General features: G+C 40.8%; 1 protein-coding gene across 1 annotated transcript in view; it reads left to right on the forward strand.

Moving 5' to 3' along the window:
* The window catches only part of LOC309698855 (retinoic acid receptor beta-like), a 117211-nt gene that overhangs the window by 14362 nt on the left and 75645 nt on the right, over positions 1-27204 (forward strand). Inside the window, exon 2 of the mRNA XM_082521588.1 lies at positions 1503-1651. Coding sequence (XP_082377714.1) covers positions 1503-1651 — 149 coding nt within the window. The remainder of the gene's footprint in view (positions 1-1502; positions 1652-27204) is intronic.

Here is a 27204-nt window from a genome sequence, read left to right on the forward strand (position 1 = left end):
TCAACGAACATCTGCTTTATGTGCAAATGTTTTAACCTGCTCTCTGCCAGCTTCACAGGGAAACCATCTGGAGCATTGGAAGCAATGAAATGAAAATCAGTGCTTGTCTCTCTGTCCTTACCAAGTTGGAAGTGCATTGTACATTGGCACTATAAAAATGCAATTGAATTGAACAAAGTAATAGTAAAATGCCCAAATATAAATAGTCAAGAGTACAGCTAAATATAAATACCCCAAATTGTATAATTTGGAATAACCTTGTAATTTGTAAGTAAACGGTGAGTGTGATGGAAGATCAGATTAAATCACCAGGGAATTCCATACAGGGACAAGGGTCCAGTAATTATAAGAGCTGGTCTCTCAAGATTGGTAATTGGGTTTACCCTGATGAACTACAGAAGAATGTAATCTTATCTGCTGGATGGAATGCTTCCCATTTCTATGTAGAAAGGTTGTGTATGTGTGTGGACAGCTGCTTGGTCTCTACAATCATCATGGTTTTGGTGCATTTTTATTGATGGTGCTAAATTCTCTCTTGTAGCATTGTTAGTGGTATTTTATCTGCATGTTACATGCACATCTCCCATAAACACTGCTGTTTAATGATTAATGCTTAACATTTATTTTATAGCCATCTCTTTTCTGTGTGTGCTCAGCTAATTTACTGGACCCTCCTTCATAATTATCTGAAAATGAAATAATATTTTGGAGTAAATTAGATGGATGTTTCCAAGAAAGGCCTATGCTGTTTGTTAATTGTAATAAGAGGAATTTGTTAACAAGTGTCTGTTTGGTGGATTCAAGTTTGACTAAAATAAAATGGGAAATTTAACTTGGATTGAACCAAAAGAACTTCCTATTTTTTCACTATTCTGGTTGTAAATCCTTGTAACCCGTTTTAGTCCTGGTTTTCAGTACACAGTGAACATCATGTATCAGTTAGTAAGTTTCTGTTCACATACGCACGTTGGTTGGAAAGATATTCATGAATATGAGCTTCAGTAACTTATAAGAAATTAAGTACAAATACGAGCAGTGCCTATTTCTTATTGTAGTAGACAATTAGTTTTTTATTCTAAAACAATAGTGACTTTTACTCAGTTGTATCACCAAAATCATTTCAAATATCTTCATTTGGTTATACTTCATCAAGCAATTTGATAAATGGTTATATTTTCTAGATCAAAGACTTGGCTGAGAAGGTAATTTAAATGAAAATGAACCATCCCTGGAAATGCATTAAGCATTTTGACCAAGCAACACACACAAACTAATCATGAGAAATACTCGAAAGCAGAATGTGATGTATAAAAGTTTATATGTGGAATTTGTAGCTAATGTTTTCTCTCTGTACCCAAAGAACCTAATTGTAGTGAGACCAGTTTAGTTTCCTGTAGGTTAAAATTTAAAGTTCTTTTCTAGTTCCAAATTGTTCAATTATTTTAGTTATTTTAGCAGAACAACCTTCTTCATCTCCTTCTTTTTGTTTGCAATCCCTGCAGCCATCGAAACACAGAGCACCAGTTCTGAGGAACTTGTCCCCAGCCCACCATCCCCACCACCCCCTCCTAGGGTGTACAAGCCCTGCTTCGTCTGCCAGGACAAATCCTCTGGATACCACTATGGTGTCAGTGCCTGCGAGGGCTGCAAGGTAGGACTCTTGTACTTTGTCACACAAAGTAATGAGCTTTTTTGTTTCTCTGCCATGCTGAGACCAGGGTTGTTTTTGCTGAAGAGGATTACACACAATTGCCTTTGTTTTTGCCTTTTGAGAACCTTGTGATGGAATTTTTGTTTCTTAATTGTTAACTTTTAAACCTATTTTTTCCATTGTGGGTGCCATGTTGCCTCGTAAGTAACAGCAAGACTGAGAGACAATGATACAGTGCTATGAAAAGAAAGTATTTGCCCCCTTCCTATTTTTTTTTTATTAAAATATTTATTTTCTCTTTTCTTTGTGCACATTTGTTTCAGATCATCAAACAAAGTTTCATGATAGACAAAGATAACCTGAGTAAATAAAAAATGCAATGATTTTTTTGTTAAGTGAAAAAAACTACCCAGGACTACCTGGCCCTATGTGAAAAAGCAATGGTCCCTTAAGTGATTGTGCCACTCTTGGCAGCACGAACTGCAGTCAAGCATTTGCAGTAACTGGACATTGTTTTATTTCTGCCACATTTGAGGGTTTTCAATACAACTTGTTTAAGGTCATGTCTAGGCAACTCCAAAGCCTTTAAGAGGTGGATTCGCTGGTGTGATGTGTTCATGCTCCTGCTGTATAACCCAAGCACGCGTAAGTCTTTGAGGAGTTTCTGGTAGAGAGCAGAATTCATGGTTCCATCACTTATGGCTAGTTGTTTAGGCCCTGTCCCAAATCATCATGCTACCACCACCATGTTTGACTCTTAGTGTAATGTTCTTTTATGATATGCTATGGTCATTTTATTCCTGATAGAATGGGATTCAAACTTCCAAAAAGCTGCTGTTGTCTTTTCAGTCCACAGACAATTTTCCCAAACGTCTTAGAGATTATCAAGATTTTTTTTCTTGATTCAAATGTGCGACAGCAATGGTTTTCACCTTGGAATTCTGTCAATATCCCAGTCTCTTTCTTCTTGCTGAATCGTGAACGATGACTGTGACTGCTTAACTGAGACTGAGGCCCTTGGATGTTGTTTTGGTTCTTTTGTGAGCTCCTGGAGGAGCTGTTGATTTGCTATTTGAGCTCTTTGTTTTTAGGACAACGACTCCTGGGAAGATTCAACACTATTCCACATTTTCTCCATTGTCAGATAATAACTATCGTGCTGGTTCGCTCGAATCCCCAAACCTTCTAAATGGCATTCCAGATGTCAGTGACTTTGTTTCTCCTCTGTTCTTTCGTTTCTTTAGATCATAGCGGGATGTGTTTAGCTTTTTGTGCTTTTTGAGGGAACCACCTGACTTTGTCTGAATGTATTCCTTGATTCAACAGGTCAGGCCTGGGTGTTTCCAAATTATGGTCGCGTCCAAATTCATGGGCTGCTTCCTCCTGAGGACGCATTTGTAGACCGATTACGTCACAGCGACGCGCCGAAGGCTGTCCAAAGTCGTAGACTCCTCCGAATGCAGCCGACAAATGCATCCTTCATTTCCCCGAATTTGAAGGATGGGTCAGGTGTGTCCTTTGTGGCCCACCATATCCCAGAATTCATAGTGCGGCCCAGACAAAAAAAAGTTTCCGGCAATGGCGGCCGCTACTAAGTTTTAAAATTACTCTTACTAATCTTTCTGGGTCACAAAATAAACTTTTAAAATATTTTCAGGTGAGAAAGTAGCTGTGTAAACATCAAATATCTGCTCGGTTTATCAAGATATCGCATATTTGCAAAAGTGTGCCGACGTTTTCGGAGACGTCTGCTACCCACCAGCTCGATAGCTAGCCAAGAGCTCGAGGGTCACTGAAGCCGCCGAGAACGGCACAACTCCCGGCACATCATTTTCAGATCACCGCAGACTTTTGCTACTCAGGTTAAACGTAATATATAAGTCACTTAGACGACCTAAAAATGTTATTGTTGGGCTTTTTATGCACTCCATACTGTACAGTAACGCCACTGTTTTGCACATGTCTCACTCTGTATATTTTATTTTATATATTTTATTTATTGTTTACTCTATTTAATTTGTAAAATATGTGTACACACACACACACACACACACACACACGTAGAAAAATATTTAGTATACACATCCAGAAATGCATATACTATTATATATTGTACATATATTTATTAGTTTCAGATGTAGCCATTCTTGTATTTTGCTTGTTTACATTATTGTATTTTGCTCTCTGTTGCTTTGAAGCTCGCACACAAGAATTTCACTCACATGTGCTGTACCAATGTACCTGCACATGTGATGTGACAATAAAAGTGATTTGATTTGATTTGATTTGATTTTTCAGTGTTTTATTTGTTCGTGAGTAAATTGGTTTGGCTGAGATTAAAGTTATTAGATTAGATTAGATAAAATAAAACTTTATTAATACATTGGGTGGGTTCCTCCTTGGTTTTCACACAGCTGACTAAACTTCAAATAGACTACTGATTAAACAGAAGTATGAGATGCTCGAGAATTTACTCCAGTGTCCTGTTATATTTTAGATAGCACGGAGCAGACGGCCGAGTTTATTAAACTCCACCGAGACAGCGGTGACCCGACCTTCTGAGGATCCGGCCCACGTAGACCGCGAAGGCCGGTTCCTCAGGAGGATGCAGCCCGTGAATTTGGACAGGACCTATGTGGTTAATCAAAGTTAATTTGTGATTTAACAAATGTGTGAAAAAAATAATTTCTGTAGTGTATAGATTTTTAGTTTTGTTTATGTTGGTTTTCAAAGCCTTAAACGCCATGAAGTAATTTTTTTATATATCCGCAGGAATAAAAAGATGTTAAGTGAGAAAATCTGATTGTTTTCCTAATTTGAGTCTACCACTCCTTTGTTACACAAGTGTATTCGTGCCCCGTCTCTGTCTGCCACTGTTCTACTTTTAGAAACTCCTCCCAACATCGGCTCTGGCAGCAGTTGTCTGTCTTCTGACACTTTCATATCTGTTGCTAGGCAACTGCTCACACCTGCATGCAGATAGACACGTATACAAACAATATTCAGTAGGCCTGTGTGGAGTTTGGTGTGCTTCTTTAACGTTTTTAATGGATTGGTGTACAGTACTGTTAGTAGGAGCAGTAACAGAGTAATATAATAATATTTTCTGAGGAATCCACATGTATTTGTTGAAGGTGGGCTGTACTATTTCTTGTCAAGTTCTGCAGTTTTCCTTTCCATGCAGTCCAACTACGTGATGACCTCTCCCCCTCCTCTCTTTGTAACTGAAGCAGTGGTATGAGAAGGATTTTTGGACTTAGAGAGGCGGTGATCCAACATGTCCTCATCCCAATGTGTAACATACCGACGACAGTGAGAAATTGTCGGTTACGCGCTGGGAATGATAATGCTCTGGGTCAAACTAAGTGCTGTGTAGGCTCCTATTACATCTATGTCTCATCATAAAGATCTGTCATGACCTCTGACCTTCTTGCTGTGACCTTGATTTAAGGAAAGCTCACATTAAGTGCGGCATCACACAAGAAGTATGGAAAACAAGAAGAAACAAAAGAAAAGAAAATCAGGAATGGAGCATATCCTTTTTCACAGTGTTACTAACTCTGATGTTAAAGATGTTAAAATCATGGCCGCATGTTTTGGGGGGTTTTTGTATTCTATTTGTTACAATGAATCTTTCTGTCTCAGTGACAAAAGCTTTTTTCCCTGCAGTGCATGGGGCAAGCCCCCTCTTATAGGCTGGTGCAACAAGCATGCAGTACAGCTGCAGGCTTCAGGCCAACAAAGAAGATGTTTTACTGCTCAGTGAATGTGCCAGTTAGAGCCACAGATACAGTCAAAAGCAGACAGTGGGAGATTCTGTGTGTAGGCCCGGTGGAGAAATGTTTGAGTAAACTTTTAAAAGTCTTCTATGAAATCTGGGAAACAGACACTATCTCTACTTTTAAGATTGGGCTTCAAACTTTTCTTTTTGATAAAGCATATAGTTAGTGCTGGATCAGGTGACCCTGAATCCTCCCTTAGCTATGCTGCAATAGACTTAGGCTGCTGGGCACTTCCCATAATCCACTGAGTATTTCTTCGCACACCTTTTTCATTCACCATGTATTGTGTATACACTAGTGGTGCAACGGATCATGGTTGATCCGATATCCGAACCGATATCGGATCAACTCCACGGTTCGGCACGCACGTGATCCGAAGAAAAAGAAAAAAAGTATGTGTATGGTGGCGTGGTGGGTCTGTCAAGCGATAGCTATGGTCAGCGCTAGAGGTCCAAGTGGAGGAGCAGAGGAGTTTGCGGCATTTAAGCAGCCCTTTGGTGCCCAGTCCGACCGGGCTAAAGCTATTACAGAAGCTACTGGGTGTTTAGCTGCAGATGGGAGGCCGTATTCTGTTGTGAAAAACAAGGGGTTTAAACTATGATGAACGTGCTTGAGCCACGCTATGATATCTCGTTGCGCGTCCGCTTCAGTGACAAGATCGTTCCAAGCATGTATGAGCAGGAGAAGTTTAAAGTTATGGCTGAACTGTCCCAGGCATCTTCTGTTGCCCAACTACGACCTCCAGGGCAACGGAAAGCCACGTGACCGTGACCGCTCGTTATATCACAGCGGAGTGGTAGATACAAAGCCCTGCACTGCCCTATAGATTACGTTAGATTAGATGAAACTTTATTTATCCCTCGCGTGGGTTCCTCCAGGAAATTCAGTTTCCAGTAGCACAGCACCGACAGAAGTTACAGAATGTGAGCAGAAATATACCACATATGCATTTATAAATACAGAGAATACAAAAGGGATAAATAGAATAAATAGGAATAAGAATACAAGGGAACGGCACATTTCAAGTATTGTGAGTCTATTACACCTTTGGATATTAACAAAAACTATTGCACAGTGAAGAGGCACTACAGCTACTTGTTCCCCCTCCTTTGTCCCTGTTTCCCCTCCCTCTCCCCTCCAGAGAGGAGTTAAACAGTTTGATGGCGTGTGGGACTTTTTAAGTCTGCTGGTCCTTGACTTTGGGCGAAGCAACCTGTCACTGAACAGACTCCTCTTGTTTATGGCCGTGTGCAGAGGATGCAGAGGCTGCCCAACATGGTCCATAATGTCCATATTGCACCTTAATTTGTTTTTATATAAGTGTGTGGAATGAGTCTTCAGTTGAATGTTTTTTAATAGGCAAAAAAATACTTAAATAAGTAAATGGCGAGTTGAAATTTTGTCTTTTTTTTCTATTTTTAAGGATCTGAAAATTGATCCGATCCGTGACTTAAAACCGTGATCCGATCCGAACCGTGAGATTTTTGATCCGTTGCACCGCTAGTATACACCATTCTGAATTTATTTACTTGATCTTATTAATCGCTGACCCTCTTCCACAGTGTGTGTTTGGCCTTGTCTTCCTACCCTCACTTGAAAATTGGTTGGGCCAGATGGCCACCCATCCCTGAGGCTGGTTCTCCTGGAAATTTTTTCCTGTTAAAAGAGAGTTTTTCCTTCCCATTGTCACCAGGTGCTTACACAAAGGGAGTCTTTTGACTGTTGGGGTTTCTCTCTGTTGCTGTAGGGTCTTTACTTTACAATATAAAACCCATTGAGGCAACTTTCCTTTTGATTTTGGTGCTATGTAAATAAAGTTGAATTGTGTTGAAATTGTCACAACAGCCCTGTACATGCTCTCCTTCTCCTTTCTCCTTCCAAAGATTACAAAGTATATTTTAGGTGAATTGATTTTTGTTAGAATTATTATTATTATTAGTTGTAGTAGTAGTACAAAAACAGAATTTTATTGCATTCTGTTTTTGCTTTGCTCCTACTAAATTTCTTACAGTTAAAGTCTAAATTGTGGACATTTACTTTTTAACCCTTTGTGAAACATTAAAGGTAACAACAGAGTATTAATCCATTTTAGTGTGAATAGCTGGTCCAGGTTACTCTAGCCCATTAAAATGAACAGAGGCCTGGGGCCGATTGGCCAGGCCCCTAACTTTAACCCAGTTATTACCAGGTGCCCCGATCTAGGGGGGAGCTACAGAAACAGGTGTGGGTGATAGATACTGGGCTTGCAAGGCTACTCAGGTTCCCGGCTTTTATTAGAGCAGGCTGGGTAGACACCTGGGAGAGAGAGATAATTAGAACTGGGCGAGTCCCCTCACCCATCCATTGGCTCTATTAACTCTGCATTACCTGCTGGGTAATACTCATAGGGTCAGATTAGGGTTAGTTCAAAACAAGAGCCGATCCAGACTTGCTGCATTGGGGTGCTTGTCCCACCAGATCAGACACCACATTTCTTAATGTTGTCTGTGATCTTCCTCTTTTCCTCTTACCTGGCAGCTCCATATTCAACATCATTTTCTAACACATCCACCGTCCCTTCTCCACACATGTCCAAACCATCTCAGCCATGCAGGAAAAAGATCCAGTATTAAAACCTGAAGCAGCTTAGGTCCTCAGCTAAGACAATATCTTCATTTGACACCTGTTCACTGTTGATGTCATGTATGTGCACATGTTTCAGTGTTACTCTCAGACTAATGTTCAGTGGACAGAAAAGGTTGTTGGTGCAGGATAGGCTGCACACCCATCTCTAAGGTTTATAGAGATTGGTCAGAAAAAAGAAAAATATGCAGTGAGTAGCAGTTTTCTGGGCGGAAATGACTTGTGCATGCCAGAGGTCAGAGGGGAATGCACTGTTTATTAAAACAAATGGTTGCAAATGTCCTTGGTGATATTGGTAACATGAGATGGTACAAGCAGTCCATTAAAGTCACGCATGTAGTCCAGTTCAATCAGGAAGTCCATAGCTACAGTTGCAAGGTTTGCTGTGTCTCTAAGCACAGTGTGGTAGAAACAGTAGGAGGCAACTACACAAGGAGAACAGGAAGAACAGGGCAGGAACGATCTTCATGTTATATGTTAGAACTTCTGATGTCTAGATTTTTAATCATACTGATTATTTCGTAGTTTACATAACTGCAAGTTATAGTTTGAGAATATTTCTAATAACAGGTGTCAGTTAATTCGTTGTTAAAACTTTTACACTACATTTTAACACCAGACCAATGAACATGTGTGGGAAAACAACGTTAATAGATGGTGGTTGTCCTTCTTGCAGTGTGTGATTGTGTTATAACTGAGTCAGTGTGTTGCTCTGTCATGGCAGGGCTACTGTGTTAGCAGAGCTGATTTGAATTGTTAAAATCGGGTGCAGGCATATGGGCTTCCAGAAGCACATGCATATGCAAAAGATGACAATGTCTTCTGTATTGACCCAAAGTCACATTCAGTCACTCCTTACACTCCCTGCTGAGAAGGGACATGTCCTTCTGAAACTGAAGGTGAAATATCTACAACTTTCCAAGAGTGTTAAAGTGCCGACTGTCAGTTTTCCTTTACATGCAAACCCTTATGTTTAGAAATGTGAGCCCTTTTATTTATAATCAAGTACCACGTCCTTTTCATGGAACAAGAATCTTTAAAGGATGGTCACAGAAAAGGAAATAGGTGCAACACATGTTGTAATTACCGTGTCACATAGGAAAACAACAGTTTCTGTTGAAGTAGTTAAAGAACTATTTACATATGAAGAGAATATTTAGAGTTTTCAAAAGTAGAATGGGAGGCAGAGCTTTAAGCTATCAGCCCCCTCTGCTGTAGAGCAATCTCCTAGTTTAGATTTGGGAGAAAGACACCCTCTCTACTTTAGAGGCATTAAACCTTCAGGTGATCCTGAACCATCCCTTAGTGGTGGGTGCTTTTATTCTGTCTCTATTTAATATGTTTAACTTTTTTATATTTTCATACAGTGTTGAGCTAGCAAAATGTTGTTCTTTGCACACTCAGTGTAGTAAAACAGTTCTTCCACCCTTTCCTACTCAGTTTTCCCTAACGTTCCTTGGAATGCTCTTGAAGTTCTGCCTGAGGTGGGAGTTAAAGATCTCACGAACTGGGGCCTCTGTCAGGCGCCCTCAGCTCACCTTCACAATACATTTACTGAAGGTTTGCCAGGTCTGTCCAGCATCCTCCGCTGCCACCTGATCCAACTTATCACCAGGTGGTGATCAGGTGATAGCTCGGCTCGTCTCTTCACCTGAGTGTCCAGAACATACGGCTGCAGATCAGATGAAACAATTACACAGTTGTGGACCTGGGTGTCCTGGTGGCACATGCATTTATGGAGAGTCTCATGATTTAACATAGTCTTCATTGTGGATATTAGTTCAAATTGTATTAATATTAATAATATATAGTTATTAATATTAGTTCAAATGTCAAATATGTATTTTTCATGAAATGTTATCTTGACTTTCATTGTATTAATTGTAAGAATCAAAGCCTAGATAAATAAATCCTAAGACACAAATATGACCAGTGAACACAACAGTTAAATCAGACCGGATGTATTCTCAGTTCGCCATAAAGAAAGATGGGTTGAACTTGTAAATGCGTCATGAGTGCTGACAGGTGTTTGGGGATGAAGGTCAAGGTCAAGGTAACTTTATTTATACCCAAAGGCAAGGTAAATTTGCTTTACAGAAAAATGACAGCATTTGGCATCCCTTTAAAAACACACATACCTAGTAAATATATAAAGCTCACTGTGGCACATATATAGTAATTTTAATATTTCGAATCAAAAACAGTTCTTATTTAATTCAGTGACAGCAACGGGGACAAAGCTGTTTTTATAACGCTTTGTCCTGCATTTCGGAAATAGAAACCTCCGTCCTGAGGGAAGAAGCTGAAATTCACCCCTTAGAGGATGGGAACCATTTTTAAGGATTGATAAAGCCATCCTCTGTACCTGCTCAGAGTACAGGGAGGCTAAACAAGACTGTGGCTCACCTATCGGACGACTGGACCATCTCACTATCTGATTTAGAGAGTTTTTCTCTGTGACAGAGGTCTGACCGAACCATGCCACCAAACAAAAGGATAAAACAGACTCAATAAAAGAACGATAAAACAAAGTTACAATTTTTTGGTCAATGTGGAAAAGAACAAGTTTCCTAAGGCAATAAAGGTGCTGGTGACCCTTTGTACAAACTGATTTGCAATTTTGATCAAAGTTCAGTTTTTCATTTATTATGGTCCCAAGATATTTATATGATTGTACTTGCTCTATTTTCTGACCTTTAATTAAAGTGACTCCGTGCCCATTGTGTTGTTTCCTAAAATCAACAACCATATCTTTTGTTTTAGATATGTTCAGCTGGAGATAAGACTCCTCACACCACTGAACAAAGTCATCAATGACTGGACCGTGAATGAAGACAAAACTTTGAGTCGTTACACTGCTCACCCCGTCCCTTCTGTTTGTTGGGTTCTGGAGCGTCGACACAATAGGATGTTTGATGGAACTGGTTTGACAAGCGAGAGACCTTAACCTCATCTCTTTATGAACTCTCTCTGCTCTGTGTTTCACCTTCAAATCCACAGAAGGGAAGAACCTCACCCACAGCTATTTTAGATTTTTAGGTTCAAAGTTAGGACTCAGCTTACTATCGATTTTACTGGATGTATGCTGACTGACATGCCAGCGTGGCAAAACCCAGGAAACCCTCCAGGCTGACGCCTAAAATCGTATTCTTTCGTAAGTATAACAGGTGTTCACATTCATCCATCCATCCATACTCTTCCACTTATCCTTATCAGGGCGTCAGGTATGAGCTGGGATGATCAAAATCAATCTGTCTTTTAATTTCTTTACGTGGTCTTGAAGAATATTTCTTCAGTCTTTATGGAGGACACTCCAGAGGTCGTCTTTGGATGCTACAGTTTGAATCTATTTTGGCATACCTCAGCCTTTTTCTCCTATTTTCCCTCAAATGGCTTCTTGACAGCCAGCTTTCCACTGAAAACACTGCTGCTGATGCCATGGCAAACAATGAGAGATGCATTTCCCAGGTCTTGTGATGGGTCGATGCTGCATTTTTTCCTGCTTCTTGAAGACATAATTTTCAAATGCTACTTATCTGCATTAGAGTTTTTTCTAGGCATTCTGTTGTCTTCCCCTTTTCCAGTTTCCTCAATTTTCTTTAAGACACACTTCATGCCGTGCTAATATATGGCAAGTTTTTGGCTAATATCTCTTTTGGGACATATCTTGTTATTGCAAAAATACAATTGTATTCCCATTAAACTGTCTTATCTTTGGGATTTTCATACATTCAGCTAAAGAAATGGGAACAAAATATATGTTTTTGCAACAACAAATTGTTTTTTTCTGCCATTAAGTCAAGTGTGTTCTTTTATCCATCCATCCATCCATTAAATAATTCATATGTCAGTGTTCAGTGGTTCAACAAATGGTCAGGTAAACACTGGACTGAAAATAAATGAAAAAGAAGTTCAAAGAAAAATGTAGAATTATTGCCCGCGACCACTGTTGCACAGTACTATGAAACATTTATTTGTGTTGTAAACGTATATCTGAGGTACTGTGAGTGACACAAAACCCTGCTCTTTTCAGAGGGTGTTTTGCATATTGGGGTGGCTGTAGCTCAGGAAGTGCAGTAGTTTATCTAAGACTGGTGCTTTGAACCCTGGCTGCTCCATGCTCAGAGTATCCTTGGCCAAGATACTGAATCCCAGGCTGCTCTCCGATTTGTTCACTGGAGTTTAAATGTCAGATAGGCAACACCTAGGTGCAAAAAAGTGTTTGTGTCAATGGGTGAATGAAGCATGTTGTGTAAGTGCTTTGAGGAGAAAAATGCTTCAGAATAACCAATCCATATTTGTGGTTTTAGATATCCTGCTGACTAACAAACACATAAACAGGAGTGATGGATGGATGGATACATGTATATAAATGTGGTAACAATACTGCATCCGTGTATTTCTTTACCGATTTCGAATCAACACTCTTAAATCTGCTTATTAGTTAACTGTACACTGCTAATCAGTTGTGTTTGCTTTGGGGTTAATGAAAATAACAGGTGCACTAGGGGAACAACAATGAGACAAACAGGAATGGCTTTACAGCTGGAGACCACTGACACACTTTCCTTTTCTGTCTGTTTTTTTCACTAGCTTTGCATTTGGTCAAGGTCAGGGTTACTACTAGTAGCTTGAGGTGATAGAATAACCACCAGTAAGCCACTTGTGTAAATGTCTCTGACCAAGCAATCAGAAATATACTCCATGAGCGTGGCTGAGGGCCTGACATCCTCTAGTGGGTCCTGTGCTTATTATCTGGGACCGTAGTGCCCAATAAAGCACCAGGTCCAACACCGGCTGAGTACACATGGCAGACGTGAAAGGGTTATGTTACCTGTAACATCGTTCGCAGTGATTGGTTTGGTGGCGGGTTAGTGATGGTCTGGGGAGGCATATCCATGGATGGAAACAAAGACCTCTACAGGCTAGGCAACAGGACCCTGACTACCCACTGCTTCACTGAGTGAATGGGTCAAATGCAGAGAGAGTAATTTCCCCACAGGGATCAATAAAATATACATTATTATTATTATTATAATCTTTGACCCACTGTCAGACCTTAGACCAGCGGGTTCCTTATGTGGCTAGAGCAGGGGTAGGCAACCTTTTTGATGATGAGTGCCATCTAAAATTTCCTCAGAAGTCAATGTGCCATATAATTGCATTAGCAATAAATTTAATTACGATCTATATTAACAGCTGCTGTGCTGAGTGGACAGCTGCTGAAGCATTTGAAGGGTCGGACTGTGGAAATTTCAACATCGTTTGAAAAAACTGACAGCTAGCAACGTCCCTCTCACCGGTAGGCTAAGTGATTTTTAGCCAATTACAAGTTGAATCTGGTAGTTTGGGGTTGTTAGCTAAGATCCCATCATTAAGAAGTGGTACAACTAATGTGTCTATGCGAGCTAATTTGCGATGTGCTCCGCTGGCCCGGCCATTTGCTTTTTAATGCACCTGCTCAGATTAATTCACTGCGTGTCGTGTCCAGGGCTGGACTGGGACATAAATGGGCATTTTGACTAGAGACCGGCCCACCAGGTATTATAGGAAAAGCCATAAAGCCTTTGAATGAAAACAAACGCTGCTGTGACAGTGATGTACAGTCTTGTTGGTATATGTATGATTTCTATACATTTTACATCAGATAAAAACTTTGGTTGTAAGATTCAGATAATTATTTAATAAAAGCGAGAAATTTTAAATGAGAATCAGAAAGAAAAGTATTTCTTTGTGCCCCGCCCCTGCACAGTTACCAGCTGTCAGCTGCTTAGAAAAGGATCCTGGTGTTATTTGTCTCTCAGAAACAGTTCATAACTTCAACTCATTCCTGTCACCTAAAAGGTAAACCTGTTTCTCCATCACCTGTTCAGCTCTGATGATTCAGTAAGGACATCTCCTGGTTTCATCTTCATGTTTCCCTCTCACCACATATTCAAACCGACATCATGACCAGCAGCTTTACAGCTGTGGCTCCAGCAAACATCAGCTGATACTAGAAATTAATATTAAATAAATTCTAACAACAGCTGATCAAGCTTAAACGTGCTGCTGTTGTTTAGCGCGACATCCGCTGGTTTCCTCTTTCGGCGCAAAGTGAGTGATAAACAAACAAGAGAGCCAATCAGCTGATCACTGATCAGTTTTCATGACTGAATTAGAGATGAAGAGGCAGCTGACAGCGTAAAGGCGCAGAATAAATCCAGCTTTGTATCTTTTTTCATCGTAGCTGAAGTCCGGGACAAACTGTGTTCCTTTTCAGCTCAATAGGAATCGCGTGACATTTTCTCTGAATACGGGACGACTCCATTTTTTACGGGGCGGTTGGAAACTCTACTAACTAACCTTATGAATTAAATAAAGTTCACTATCAGTAAAATCATAGCACCCACCCAGCTGTATATAAACTCCATCATGCTAGCTAGTAATATCTAATATCTAATATCAGTAGTATATCTGACCCAGATAGACTGCAGGTCATAACTTCTTATCTGAAGTTCAGTTCACCTGACACTTGGACCACCCCAGCTCCGCCATATCCGACACCAAACAACTGAGTTATTCTTACACATCTGCCAGCATCTGGCCAGTCCAACATCTTTCATTGTTTATTAAATCGTTACTAAAAAAAAAAAATCATCATCGGCCCATAAAAATGAAAGATCACCATCGATGGCCAGTCCAGCTATGGTCGTGCCATCAGTTAACCCTTCGCGTGCCAACTGTGGCACGCGTGCCCAGGGTTGCCGACCCCTGGGCTAGAGTATGCAGGCACTTCCCGGAGGATGAAGGATATTTGACCCACACTTGCCTGACCTAAATCCAATAGAACATCTCTGGGACATCATGTTTTAGTCCAACTGACGCTGCCAGGAGCTCAGTGATATCCTGGGCCAGATGTGGGTGTGTCCCACGATAACATCTGTCATCTCATCAGGATCACGTCCTGATATTGCAAAACAGACTAGCCTGCTGCATCACTTTTTCACTTTGATTGGTGAGGTGTCTTTGAATTCATCAGACACTTGGGATCCCATGTGTTCTGAAGTACTCCTTTCTTATTATGACTGCTCTGCACTGCAGCCTCTTCTTCCAATTTCCTCTTTATATCATTATTTACTCCCTGCAGTCAGCTTCTGTAGCAGAATGGAGATGAAGAGGTCAGTTGTGTCAATAGTTTACTGCAGAGCCAAAAGAGGACATGAATCTGCTCGGGCCTTTCTCTGCCTGTCACCATAATCTCTCTCTTACAGTCTCTCTCACTCTGCGCTAACACACACTCCATAATGTGATTTGTCAACGTTGTATAACATACAATAAGCCCAGGCAGTAATAGAGAGGAAGAAATAAAATGGAGAAGGTCAAAATGTCAGAGCTGTGACAGGAAATAGATGCAGTGGTGTGAAAAAATGTTTGTCCCTTTTTTTTGTCACACTTAAATATTTTAGATCATCAAACAAATGTAAATATTAGACAAACACAAGTAGACACAAAATGCAGTTTATAAAAGAAGGTGTTTATTGTTAAGGGGGGAAAAACCCAAACCTGACCTCAAACATTTAAGTGTAATAAACATTTACATTTTTACAAGACCGCATGATTTATCTCTCCTCTCCTTAGTGCAGCTCACTTCTTGTCTGCTCGATCTCTGGCACTGTGTGAGTACACACACAGGCTGAGACATTTATTCTGGTAACAACATAATGACATCAGGTCAGCTTCAAGCTAACAAGTTCTATAAAACAAAGAAAGAAACAGCAATCCTCCTTATATGTGACCAGTCTACAACAGCAAACACACTGTGAAAGAAATGAACTGCTGCTGGTTAACATATTTATAACAGGATATATCAGTAAAATAATGAAGTATGCATGGACATATCCTGAAGTGAAGTTTTTTTTAGGTCTTCCAACTTTCTCCCATAGTACATAGTACATAGTTCGGTTAATTGGTGATTATGGCCATTGGTGGGTATATGAGCTGGATAAAGTGGTTATAGATAGTATGTAGAATATTCTGTGTGTATTTATGTGTGAATATGGGTCCTTCTCTCAGTGACCAGTAAGAATGAAAAATATATAAAATGCAGGTCCGTTTCTAATTCCTTTTAATGGGCAGCACAATAATAATGCATCCATCCATCCATCCATTCTCTTATAATAAATACTTGTTACTATTAATACAGAAGCTAACTGATTTCAAGGTGTAATTGCATCCTTATCAGAAAATTAAATCAAATTTACAGCGTTTAGTGGAACTGACCAAAAAACACAAGTCTTTCAAAATTAACTGCGCTTTGGTTTGCAAACAACATCTGTCAAGAAAAGAACCTAAACCATTTGATTGTACTTTCATTCCATATTCAAATATATTTTCAAGGTAAACATTTTTTTATTAATGAATTAATACAGCATTTTATATAATTTCATTTTAAATATGAAAAATATTATAATAGCCTTGAAATGGTATGGTCTAGTACACTTCGTTTCTTTGTGTTTCTCTGTGTAAAACAAACAATGCTGGAGCTGCTACAAAGTTTCAAAGATGATTCCTGCTAACTTTGTCCAAGTAAAGGTTTTAACGGTGATTAAACCCACAGACCTACAGTAATACATATGAATACATTAGATTCATATGTATAGGACTGTAGCTTTCACAGCATCTTTGATATTACTTGGATATGGTGGTTATTACTTTGGTAATTGCATAGTGATAACTTTACCACATTATTACGCTCCTGTTTTCCCCTTGTTACTGTACTATTACCCCTTTATTACTGAGCAGTAATAGAAAGTGTTACCATAATGTCTATATTTGCTAAAGTTACATGTGTCCTGGTGTCACATAATTGAGTTTGGTCATTATTTTGCGTTCATATCAATACTAATGTGGCAGAATGTTAAACCTACGATAGTCAATAATTTTCATACTAAAATACTAAAATGTCTCAAATAAGTCTATTGAGCTCAGACAGGAATTAGATCTTTGGTTGCTTTGGTTAGTGTACACTTTGTGGGTAGATTCTCATTAGGAGAGATATTTTTTTATATAAATTAATAACTAAAAGAACAAAATAAAATAAAAACTATCCTGTTCTTTACCTAACTAGAAGCGAATGGCAGACAAAGCTAAGAAATAAAATAAAAAACATATTTTTTGGAAATACATAGATTAGTTGGTTAGATGAATCTGAAAGTCTTTAAGATGTTTTATCAAAGTGGTAGGTGTGTAAAGGCATAATCTAAATTATTATCAGTTAGAATTACCTAGTAAGAAAAATTTAAATCTGTCACCACAACAAAAGTACCAAAAAGATTTGGCCTGTTATTGTAAAGAAGTACGTTGGACAGGTCGGCAATAGCTTTGAACACAAATAATCTAATCTAGTTTGAGTCTATGCAGAGTGTGTTTATGTGTAACTGAGCACAGCTGAGAGTGAGGTAGCCTAAAGATGGCTTCTGATCACTATTAGGGCCCTCGGCAGGTCCAGGCCGAAAGACAAGCCCAGAATGACCAGAACAGTAGGGCCACAGTGGGATGTCTGTGGGACCGGGTGATCTGAAACCTCTTTATTCTCTCTGTTGTCTTTTGATGGCTCACGCTTAGTCTCTGGTTCTCTGTTGCAGCTATTCAAAGCAGGCTGGGTGAGTCACACGGGTCCTCTGCCGAGGACTCCAATTAACTTTCTCTCCTTTTTCCTTCCTGCTCCTGTTCCCGTTGTATTTCTTGCTCTTTCTTTGATTTGACCCTTATTCGGTTTCCTGTCTCTACTGTATCTCCTGGGCTAATTACAGTTCTTGGATGCTCAGGTGGATAAATATGCTCTGATTGGGTTGGCAGGTGTGGTGTGGAGATAAATAGAAGAGCAGAGGCTGTGCCCTTTTTCTGTGTTAGTTAGTGACTGGTGATTTGTCTGTGCCTTATCTGTTTAAGTTTCGTGTTTTCCACACTAACAATGCAGGTCTTTGTGCTCGTGTACCTTTTCTGTCCTCTTGTTTTGTATTTTCAGTTGATATGGCTGATGAACAAAGACAATGACTTTGATGCACTGTACTTGTAATGTCAGGTTAATTTTACAGTGGCGGTAGGTGTTGATGTGATCGTGAATGGTTCTATGTAACTGATTTGAAATCCAGTCAAGGTTTACCTTGACTTCTGCCCAGTGGTAGCTGGGACAGGCTCTACAGAGTTATGATTATATGATTATAATATGATTATAATATGCCCATAACTTTAGGCAATTAGTTTGGAAGGGAATTAATTAAACTACACATTCTCAAAGCTGCAACAGTTCAAGGACCCAGTGGTTGGTGAACCCAGATGGTGTGTGTTCAGTAGAGTCTCAATATGGACCTTATGTGATCGTAAGCCTTAGATAGGCAACAACGTTTTGCATAATAGCTTTAAAGACATGAATAAAAACAAATTGCAGACTCAAATTTAGTTGAAGCTCTTCATTTTTGACCAAACATTGACCCCAGGTTAAAAACAACCACAGAAAGAACTCAAAGTGTTTAAAAGAAAACAGCTACAAAAAGGTGGCAATGCACTCTCTAGACAGCCACAGAAAAACACAACATAATTTCTTGTCTTCTTACTTTGAGCCAGCCACAGTCCGTCCCTAAAATCAGTGATGTGTGTCACCCCTACACACACACAAACCTCCCTTCTCCTCATTTTTCAGGAACCCCCTGGGTCTCCAATCCCCTCACGTTTTCTGATAGCTGTAAGATGCTGACACGATTAAACATGAATCCTAATACACTGCTGTGCCTCTAATCCCAACAACCCACCCCCACTTATCCCTACCTCTTGACTGTACTGGATGCTCAAGCAACACAAAACACCATGGCCCAGTGAGGCAAGTGAGATAAACAGCCAGCTGAAGGTAGAACCAGTAAAATAAAGAACAAAAAAGGGAGAGTAAAAGATAAAGCAAGAGTAAATGAGAGGTTGCGCATGAGTGAGAGAAGGGAGAAGGGGTAGGCCAGGTGAGCAAGGGTTGGATTCTATCTAAATATTTAATGGGCAGCACTTTCGTTTTTTAATCTGTAAATGAGAAGGCCTGAGATGTTGAGACCATGGCTGTGACACCCTATCCCTGGCCCATTAAAATAACAAGATGCTCGATACTGATCTTGGTTAAGGTGCAGTATATCAGTCCAGGGGGAAGTGGCCTTGTCTCCCAGGTGGCTGGGTCTCTGTCCCTTGTACTCAAAATTATTCATCTCTGCATGGCCTTATCTACCGAATAAAGAGAGCTCTGGTGTGAAGAGGGCCGTTATTGGCATTGCAAACACATTTACCTTTGGAGTGAGTGTTATTTATATCTGTTCAATCAAGCTTAAGGTGCAAGTTATGACATTAGAGCTAAGCTGTTTTTTACACAATAGAATTTTATGTTGCGAAGAAGCCGCTGTTAGTTTTTTGATTTATGGTTATTTCTGACACTGTGGATTCCTTCGGGTCAGTTTGGATCTTTCTGTGGTAACTTTGCATTTTGTGGAGATACTTCTTTGTGCTTTTGCAGCTATTTGTGTTCATTTTATGTTATTTGTTCTGGTTTCTTTGTATCCCCTTGTGGTAATAATACAGTTATTGTGGGGGGGGGGGGGGGGGGGGGAAGACTCTCTTTCTGTTAATTTTTCACTTTTAAAGTTGTTTTATGCCTTTTTTCGGTTGTTTTCATATGTTATAGTGCTCCTTTGGTGTATGTTTTTGATGTTTTTACAAAATTTCTATAGATGCGAACATGGCCATGGAATTTTTGAATTGTAAATGTCCTTTACAGTCTGCTGCACACGTTTCGGTGGTGCATGCAAAAAAAGATTTAAGATTATTTACTGACTCATTTTGGACGATTGCCTGAACAATATATGTAGGCGTGGGAATTTAACACGTTAATTGCGATTAATTAATTTGAAAAAATTAACGTGTTTTAAAAAATAATGCATTTAATTGCACTTTGCATTCCAAGCAAGGGGGAACATTTGTCAATGCATGATTTTTTGGTATACTGATTACACTGATGCACACATCAGAGCTACAAAGAATCATAAGAAAGCGTGTTGCTTGGACTCATCGAGGCAAATTTCATTTCAAAAGACTACCCAACAGAAGCCTTGATAAAAGCGTGGTTTGCATACCACCGAAGCATTTAGATGTTACCGTGAGCACAGAAACTGTGGGAGCTGCCCAAACTTGATCAAATGACTGCCTTGATGACCAAAATTATTAAGTCAACGTCAGACAAACTTACAAATTCTCTTGCAAAATGGATTGCTCTGGACTGTAGACCACTATCACTGGTAGAAGATTGGGGGTTAGAAAATGTGCTACAGTTAGAGTCAGGTGATCCAACTTTCTTCAACTGCTGTGCTGAAAAACTATTTCAAATATAATTCAACAGCTTTATGACACTGAAAAGAAAGCAAAATGAGATGCATTACAGACAACCCTACTAATATGGAGGAATTACACCTAGAGCAAACAAGACTGGGGCAACGCAAAGAGCCACTCATACAGGATGTTTCCACACAGTGGAATTCAACACGGGATATGGTTTCTCTCTACTAAAGAATGAAGAGGCTGTTTTTGCTGCTTTAGACAAATAAAAGCACAAACTAGTCATTTTAACTCCATCACAGCTGGTAAAACTTCAAAAGCTGGCAACTGTTCCTGAGCCATGCAGGTAAATTAAACTTTTTTTTTTTTAACTTTTTAAACTTATTGTTACTGTAACAGCCCTACAGAGCAGAATCCACCATCAGCAAGACAGACTGCCCGCTGCAGTGGTGGTCCAGTCGAGCAGGGACCCACCCACAGCTGTCTGTCCTGGCCTGCAAGTACCTGATTAGTCCTGCCACTTTCCAATGTGAGAGACTATTCTCACTTGCATGTCACATAGTAACAAAAAAGAGAGCTGCCTTGAGCTCTGAAAATGTGAGCAGGCTAGTTTGTCTAAATACATGGTGAAAGAGAGGGACAGTAAATAAGCATGAAGGTATTGTGAGTCCAATGGGTTTGTTATATTTTGCACTAAAATGTTCGATGATCACACTGTTTTAGCCTAATGTGCAAAATAATTTTGGCTAAGGTTATTTTAAAGGTTAAGCTGGTCAAATAACCTTTATGTTTCTGCCTTGTTTTTTTTAAAGAAGAAACACTGTTGAAATTTTCATTATTATTTTTATTTAAAGACAATACCATTTTGAAAATGTACTTCAAGTACTTAAAATAGCACTTTGTCTTTAAGTCTACCCAACGATCTGTGTTAACTATATATATAATATATATATATATATATATATATATGTATAGATATACATATATATATATATATATATACATATATACACATGCTGGATAGCATAGTGGTAAGACTACATGACTTTGGAGCAGGAGAATTAAGGTCTGCGTCAGGTATTGAGGAACCAGGGCACCCTGATGAGAAGTGGGCTACTGGAATAAGGCGGCATCGGTAGGCGAGAGATGAAAATAGGGCGGTATTGGAAAGCTACTACGCAAGTAACCCCAACGAAAGGGGCTACATGAATATCTTCGATACCCAACATCCAAACTGACAGCTCAGTGTTCCAACATTCAGAAAAAGGGACTGCTCTCACAGCTAGACATTGACACATTCTACGGAAAGGGGGAGCCAGGACAACAGGTCGGGGAGGAGATATCATCACCCCCACCCAAGATTGGGTACCAAGCCCCAAGTGCGATGGAAGAAGGATTGTTGAGTGCGAGAGGAAATGACCTAAAAGATAGGATCATGGTGAAGCTTGAAACTTGGAGCTTGATGATGTGAAAGTAGCACTATGGACAATACCCACCACCACCATTACTGAGACTAACAAGCTGATCTACTCCACGGCAGCAATGATCAGTGAGATCCTGGGCTTCAAGTTGAACAGACACAAGGAGCAGAACACTCGATGGAGAAGGAAACTGGAGGCTAACATCTAGGTAGCACAGAGGGAGATTAGCCAGCTTTTGGAGCTGCAGAAAAGTGCGACAAAGAAGATGACTAAGAAGTATAGCAAGCTGTCTTTACCCGGCCAAGCAAAGACTCACAGCCTTGGCCAGCCACTAGAGAGATCGAAGGCAGGAGAATGAACCATCTGTTCTCCACAGAACCAGCCAAGGTGTACTCTCAGTGGCAGGGGAACAATATGAGAACAGCACCACGAAGGCTGGAGACGGAGAAATACTGGAAGAGCATATGGGAGAAGGATGCAACCCATAACACAGAAAGGAAATGGCAAGTATACCAGAGGCACAAAAACTAGCTACTGGTAGACAGAGCAGTCAGCCGAGACTGCAGGACTAGGCTGACCAACCTGTGCACTGGCTGGATTGATTACCTACCAACCTAGATTTCGGCTTAAGACCAGAGGTGACCGCGCATTCGCCTCTGTTGCACCCTACCTCTGGAATAATCTCCCTCAAGATATTGGCGCGTCTGATTCAATTAAATTTTTAAAATTATTAATATCAACACTTCACCGAGTTCTTTTGATTCCTCAGAGGCATCCGATGGAAGACAAAACACTGCTCAGTAGACCATTTAACACTTTATTTCACTTTCACAATACTTCTAGAAGGGAGATGCGTCCTGCAAGACACGTTGCCGCGGATCTCAAAATGGTGACGGGCACCTGACAGTTTTATTACCAGGCACCCTAGTCTAGTCTAAACAACAGTATTTTTCAGTAACAAGATGGTTCCCTCTTATCTACTGCTCTACAGGAAAACATGGGTGAGAGCCTACGATTGAAGGACACCTATTCTACTGCCTTTATTATTTAGGGCTGTGTCCACTTAACACCACTTCTATATGATTATATGGCAGTTTTGATTAATATGAGATTAATATAAGGCACAGTAATAAAGCACTTCAGGTACAATCATTCCAACATCCCCTCTTACTGCAAGTCATCAAACATAAGATCAGCAGATTGACCCTCCTCATCATTTTGGCTATGTTCACACGCGCATCAAATCCAATTTTTTTGACCCTATGCGACCCATATCCGATCATGGTCTGACAGTGTGAACGGCTCAAATCCGATCTGGGTCACTTTCGTATGCGGTACTGAATCCGATACATATCCGATGTTTTAGAAAGCGACTGCTGTTTGAACAGTCATGTCACATTAAATCCGTCTTTTACGTCACTGACGCAAGACAGACGCCAATTATCAGCGCCGGAGAAGCGCCCGAGAAGACATCGCGAACGCTTCCTGGCCATCCAGTGTAGATGTCAGTGAAACTGTTGGGAAGACAACGTTGGAGAAACGTGAACATTTTATTTGTACTGTATAATCTGCAGATTCTGACAGAAATCTGCAACTAACCTTTGAAGCACCGCTCCTCTAAAACAGCAATAAGGATCATTATTAGGTTGTCTACTTTATTATGTAAATAACAAAATAACTTAAAGCAAAAATTGGGAAACGTAAAGTCCGAAGTCTTTATATTAAGGGCCATCAGTCAAACAATACTGTTTGGTCTGGGTCTAAACAGAGCGCGTTGTGTGTGACGTCTTCTTTTGTGCATGCGGCCACTTTGAGCGTTCACACTAGAGCGCGTTTGCTGTCGTATTTTATTTGTAGTGTGAACAAGCAGAAAAAAAAATCGGATTTGATCAAAAAATCGGAATTGAGCATTAAGACCTGCAGTGTGAACGTAGCCTTTGTCTGCCTCGGCATCAGACCCTCCAACAGCCTGATTAATCACTCTTACCAATAATGTTCTGAGGCAAGGCACACAACAACAGCCACATGTTACCAGAATAGCTGTTAAAGTAGATAAAGAAACCAAAATAGACATAATAAAACTCTTCCATTGCCCAAAGACAGAGGTCATCCACTCTCCCAACGGATTATTGACCCCCAAATGCTCATGCATGGTATTGGACAAAGTCTTCAGGCCCAACGCTCTGGTCACAGATCCATCAGGGGCTGTATTATTAGGAATAAAAGTGCAGCACATATCGCCAAACACTGCGCAAGTGCCCCCTTTTTCCGCCAACAACATATCTAATGCCATTCGATTCTGCACAGTCATAAGAGAAGTGGGTCTTAATTGTTCCGCAAACCCTCCTACAACATCATGGGTTAAATTAGCCAATCTAAGGATATTATAATGGACGTAGTTAATACAATCCACATTCTTATTTGGAGTAATTGGGATAATTCCTGCAATCAAAGGCAAATTCTCAAACCCAGCCGCAATTGGGTTGGCCAACTTATAGTGGTCTGGCACCCCTCTGGGCGCACCAATGCAATCTATGTACGTTGGTGAACCTATAGAACGGTCAAATGAGCTTGTCGAACGCTTCTTCAAAACATGACGTCTACATCTCGCTGTTAGCTGGGCAGTGCCGGGTTTACCCAGTTGCACCCTCTTTTCACCCACCAGTATTAACGGGGCTCCCCACCGCACTAAGATGCACAAGCCAGATGTTCCCCTTGGAATTCTCACAAACAAACGATATTCCCCACAATAATAATACAAACCAGATCATGCCCATGTGTCCTTCTCCCTTGAGGCGTTCCCCCTGGCTGGCTGGAAAGATTTCTACACACCAGTCAGCAGGAATCTCGCCGGCGTCATGCTTGTGGCTGGAAGGTTCAGAAACAGTAAAGTTAATACAGGTGTAATTTGCTTTACTCGGTGTGAACGGTCCCACTACAGTTTTATTATCAATTGGGGGAAACAGACTGGCCAACAACGTGCAGTTGCCCTCCGAAACCACCTCCCTAGTGAGTCTAAGCATGCACTTAAACCCCAGTGGTCCACTGGATACAGGGGTGCCGGTTCAGTGAACAAATTTGGTCTGGCCGCCGCACAGGCCACACAATCAGACACATTTTGCTCTCGGGAGTTTTGAATTAACCAATCTAACCACACATGACTATCCCTCTAGCCAGTTGCCATAGAGATCAACTGTCTGGGCTTCAATTTAGTGTAATCCACTTCCATAATCCCTGTAAAATTTTCAAAAAGTGGTGCCGGGGTTGGGAACAAACCTTGTAATGAATTTCTAAAGTTCACCTTGACCACTCCATACGGGTCCTCACCGACCACATCCACTCCTAAGGTAAAATAAACCACGCTATTGGCAATCCCCGTGGGTGGAGCCGTCCATTTCCCCCAATGACAGAGTCACTAGATTCTGTGGGATCCTAAAATCTCGCTGTGAATAAAACCTGTCTCCCCAACCCTCTTGATTCTGGCTCTGTGGTTTCCAGTTTCCAGTATACCCCACAACCTCCGACCAGGCACATCTCCCACGCCCACTTCGCCCCGGGCACCGTCTGCTCCTGTCCTTGATCTGCGGTCACCTGTGATGCAAAACTTGAGACAAGAGCCTTGTGTGCTTTAAATTGCTTAACATATTCTAACCCAGGTCCCTCCTCCCTCAAAGCTGGGACCCCCTGCGGTGGGCCCTGGAAATTGTCTTCCTCTGAACAACTCATAAGGAATGAACCTGGTAGATTGATTGACAGAGCATCTAATGCTCATCAGGGCTATGGGGAGTGCATCAACCCAATCCATTTTTGTCTGTGCACAGATTTTTGCCAATTTGCTCTTCAAATTTTGGTTCATTCTTTCCACCCTGCCCTGAGATTGTGGATGATAAACCGTCCCAAATTTATGTTGGGGTCCCAACATAGATTCCACCTCCTGAAGGTGTTTATTTTTAAAATGAGTCCCAGTATCTGATCTGATTCTTTCGAGGAAACCATGCCAAGGAATATAATGGTTCACCAAACACTTAATCACCGTCTTAGTGTCTTCTCTCCTCGCCAGCCATGCTTCTGGCCACCCCGTCAGACTATCTACACAGCGATCTGAACCCCTTTGCGGACATAATCATGTCCGTGTAATCGATTACAATCTCCTGCCCGGGTCTTTGGAGCAGAGGAAACTTACCCATCTCTGGCTTCACTGTTACTTTGGAGTTGTACTGTCCACAGATCAGGCAAGTCCTCACATGCCCCCGCACCATTTCCTTCAAATATGGGTGCCACCAATGACAGAGATTCCTCTCCATCTGGGTCACCTCCACATGTCCTAGGCCATGAGCCTCTCTGATCTTCCTCTCTGCCAGACCCGCAGTTAGAACCGGTCTCCCGTTGGGTCCTCTCCATATTTCCTCCACTTTTCTGGCCCCCCTTTCTCTCCATACTGATTTCTCTTCCAGCAGGGCCTTCTCCCGCTCTTTAACCTCCTAGGACCTGGCGTCCATATGTGGAGAGTAAAATACTCAATTTTACTCTACAAGGGCCTGATATCCACTTACGAGGACATTATACTGCTACTGTTCTATCAAAATTTTAAACGAATATCCTCATATGTGGATCTCATTTTTCTTAGAAACAAAAATTAGGTAAAAAAAAAATAAAATCTGGTAATTCTTTATTTTTACTTTCATCAGGTCCCAATCAGCCCAAATATCAAAGAGAAATTAAAAATGCATGCTGTGGAAGAGTTCGTGTCTCAGGAGGTTAAACCTCAACAGTTGTTCTTCAAGTTCCTCTAGATCATCTTTCTTTTTCTCTTTCTCCAATTTATACTTATTAAGATGGTGCACCAAGTGTGTCTCCCAGCGATGTGAATCCGCCCCCTTTAAATCAGGGTCATCCAAAATTTTCTCTCTCACCTCCTCTGGAACTCTTCCCAACACTGCTTTCCTGAATCACTCTTGATGGAGACCCCTTGTAGTTGGGTTGTGGCCAGTTTGCTGCAGCCACTTCTCCTTGCTCTTCTCTATATAGTCTCTGGAGTTCTGATCAGGTTTCCAGTCCAATTTAATAATTGCAGCAGCATTTGGGTTTGGGTACATCTGTCTAACGGCATTCCCTACTCTCTCCTGCACACAGCAGTAAGGTGTGGCATCAGGAAGATCCACCACCCTTGCTATCACCTGCACCTCTTCTAACGATGTTATAGTGATGCATCTTCCAGCTATGGCCCTGAAGTCTCCCAGAGCCAGTTGGGTGCCTGAAGTCACTTTATCCAGTTGTCTCAGCCACGCTGCTCCTCCCTCAGTTATTGGAGGCAGCATCTGTACTAACCCAGTGACATTCCCCACATTAAAAGGCTTGTACCTTCTATCCCTGCCACCCGTAG

This window comes from Aulonocara stuartgranti, assembly GCF_965226115.1.
Source record: "Aulonocara stuartgranti genome assembly, chromosome: 22".
Taxonomy (NCBI): Eukaryota; Metazoa; Chordata; class Actinopteri; order Cichliformes; family Cichlidae; genus Aulonocara; species Aulonocara stuartgranti.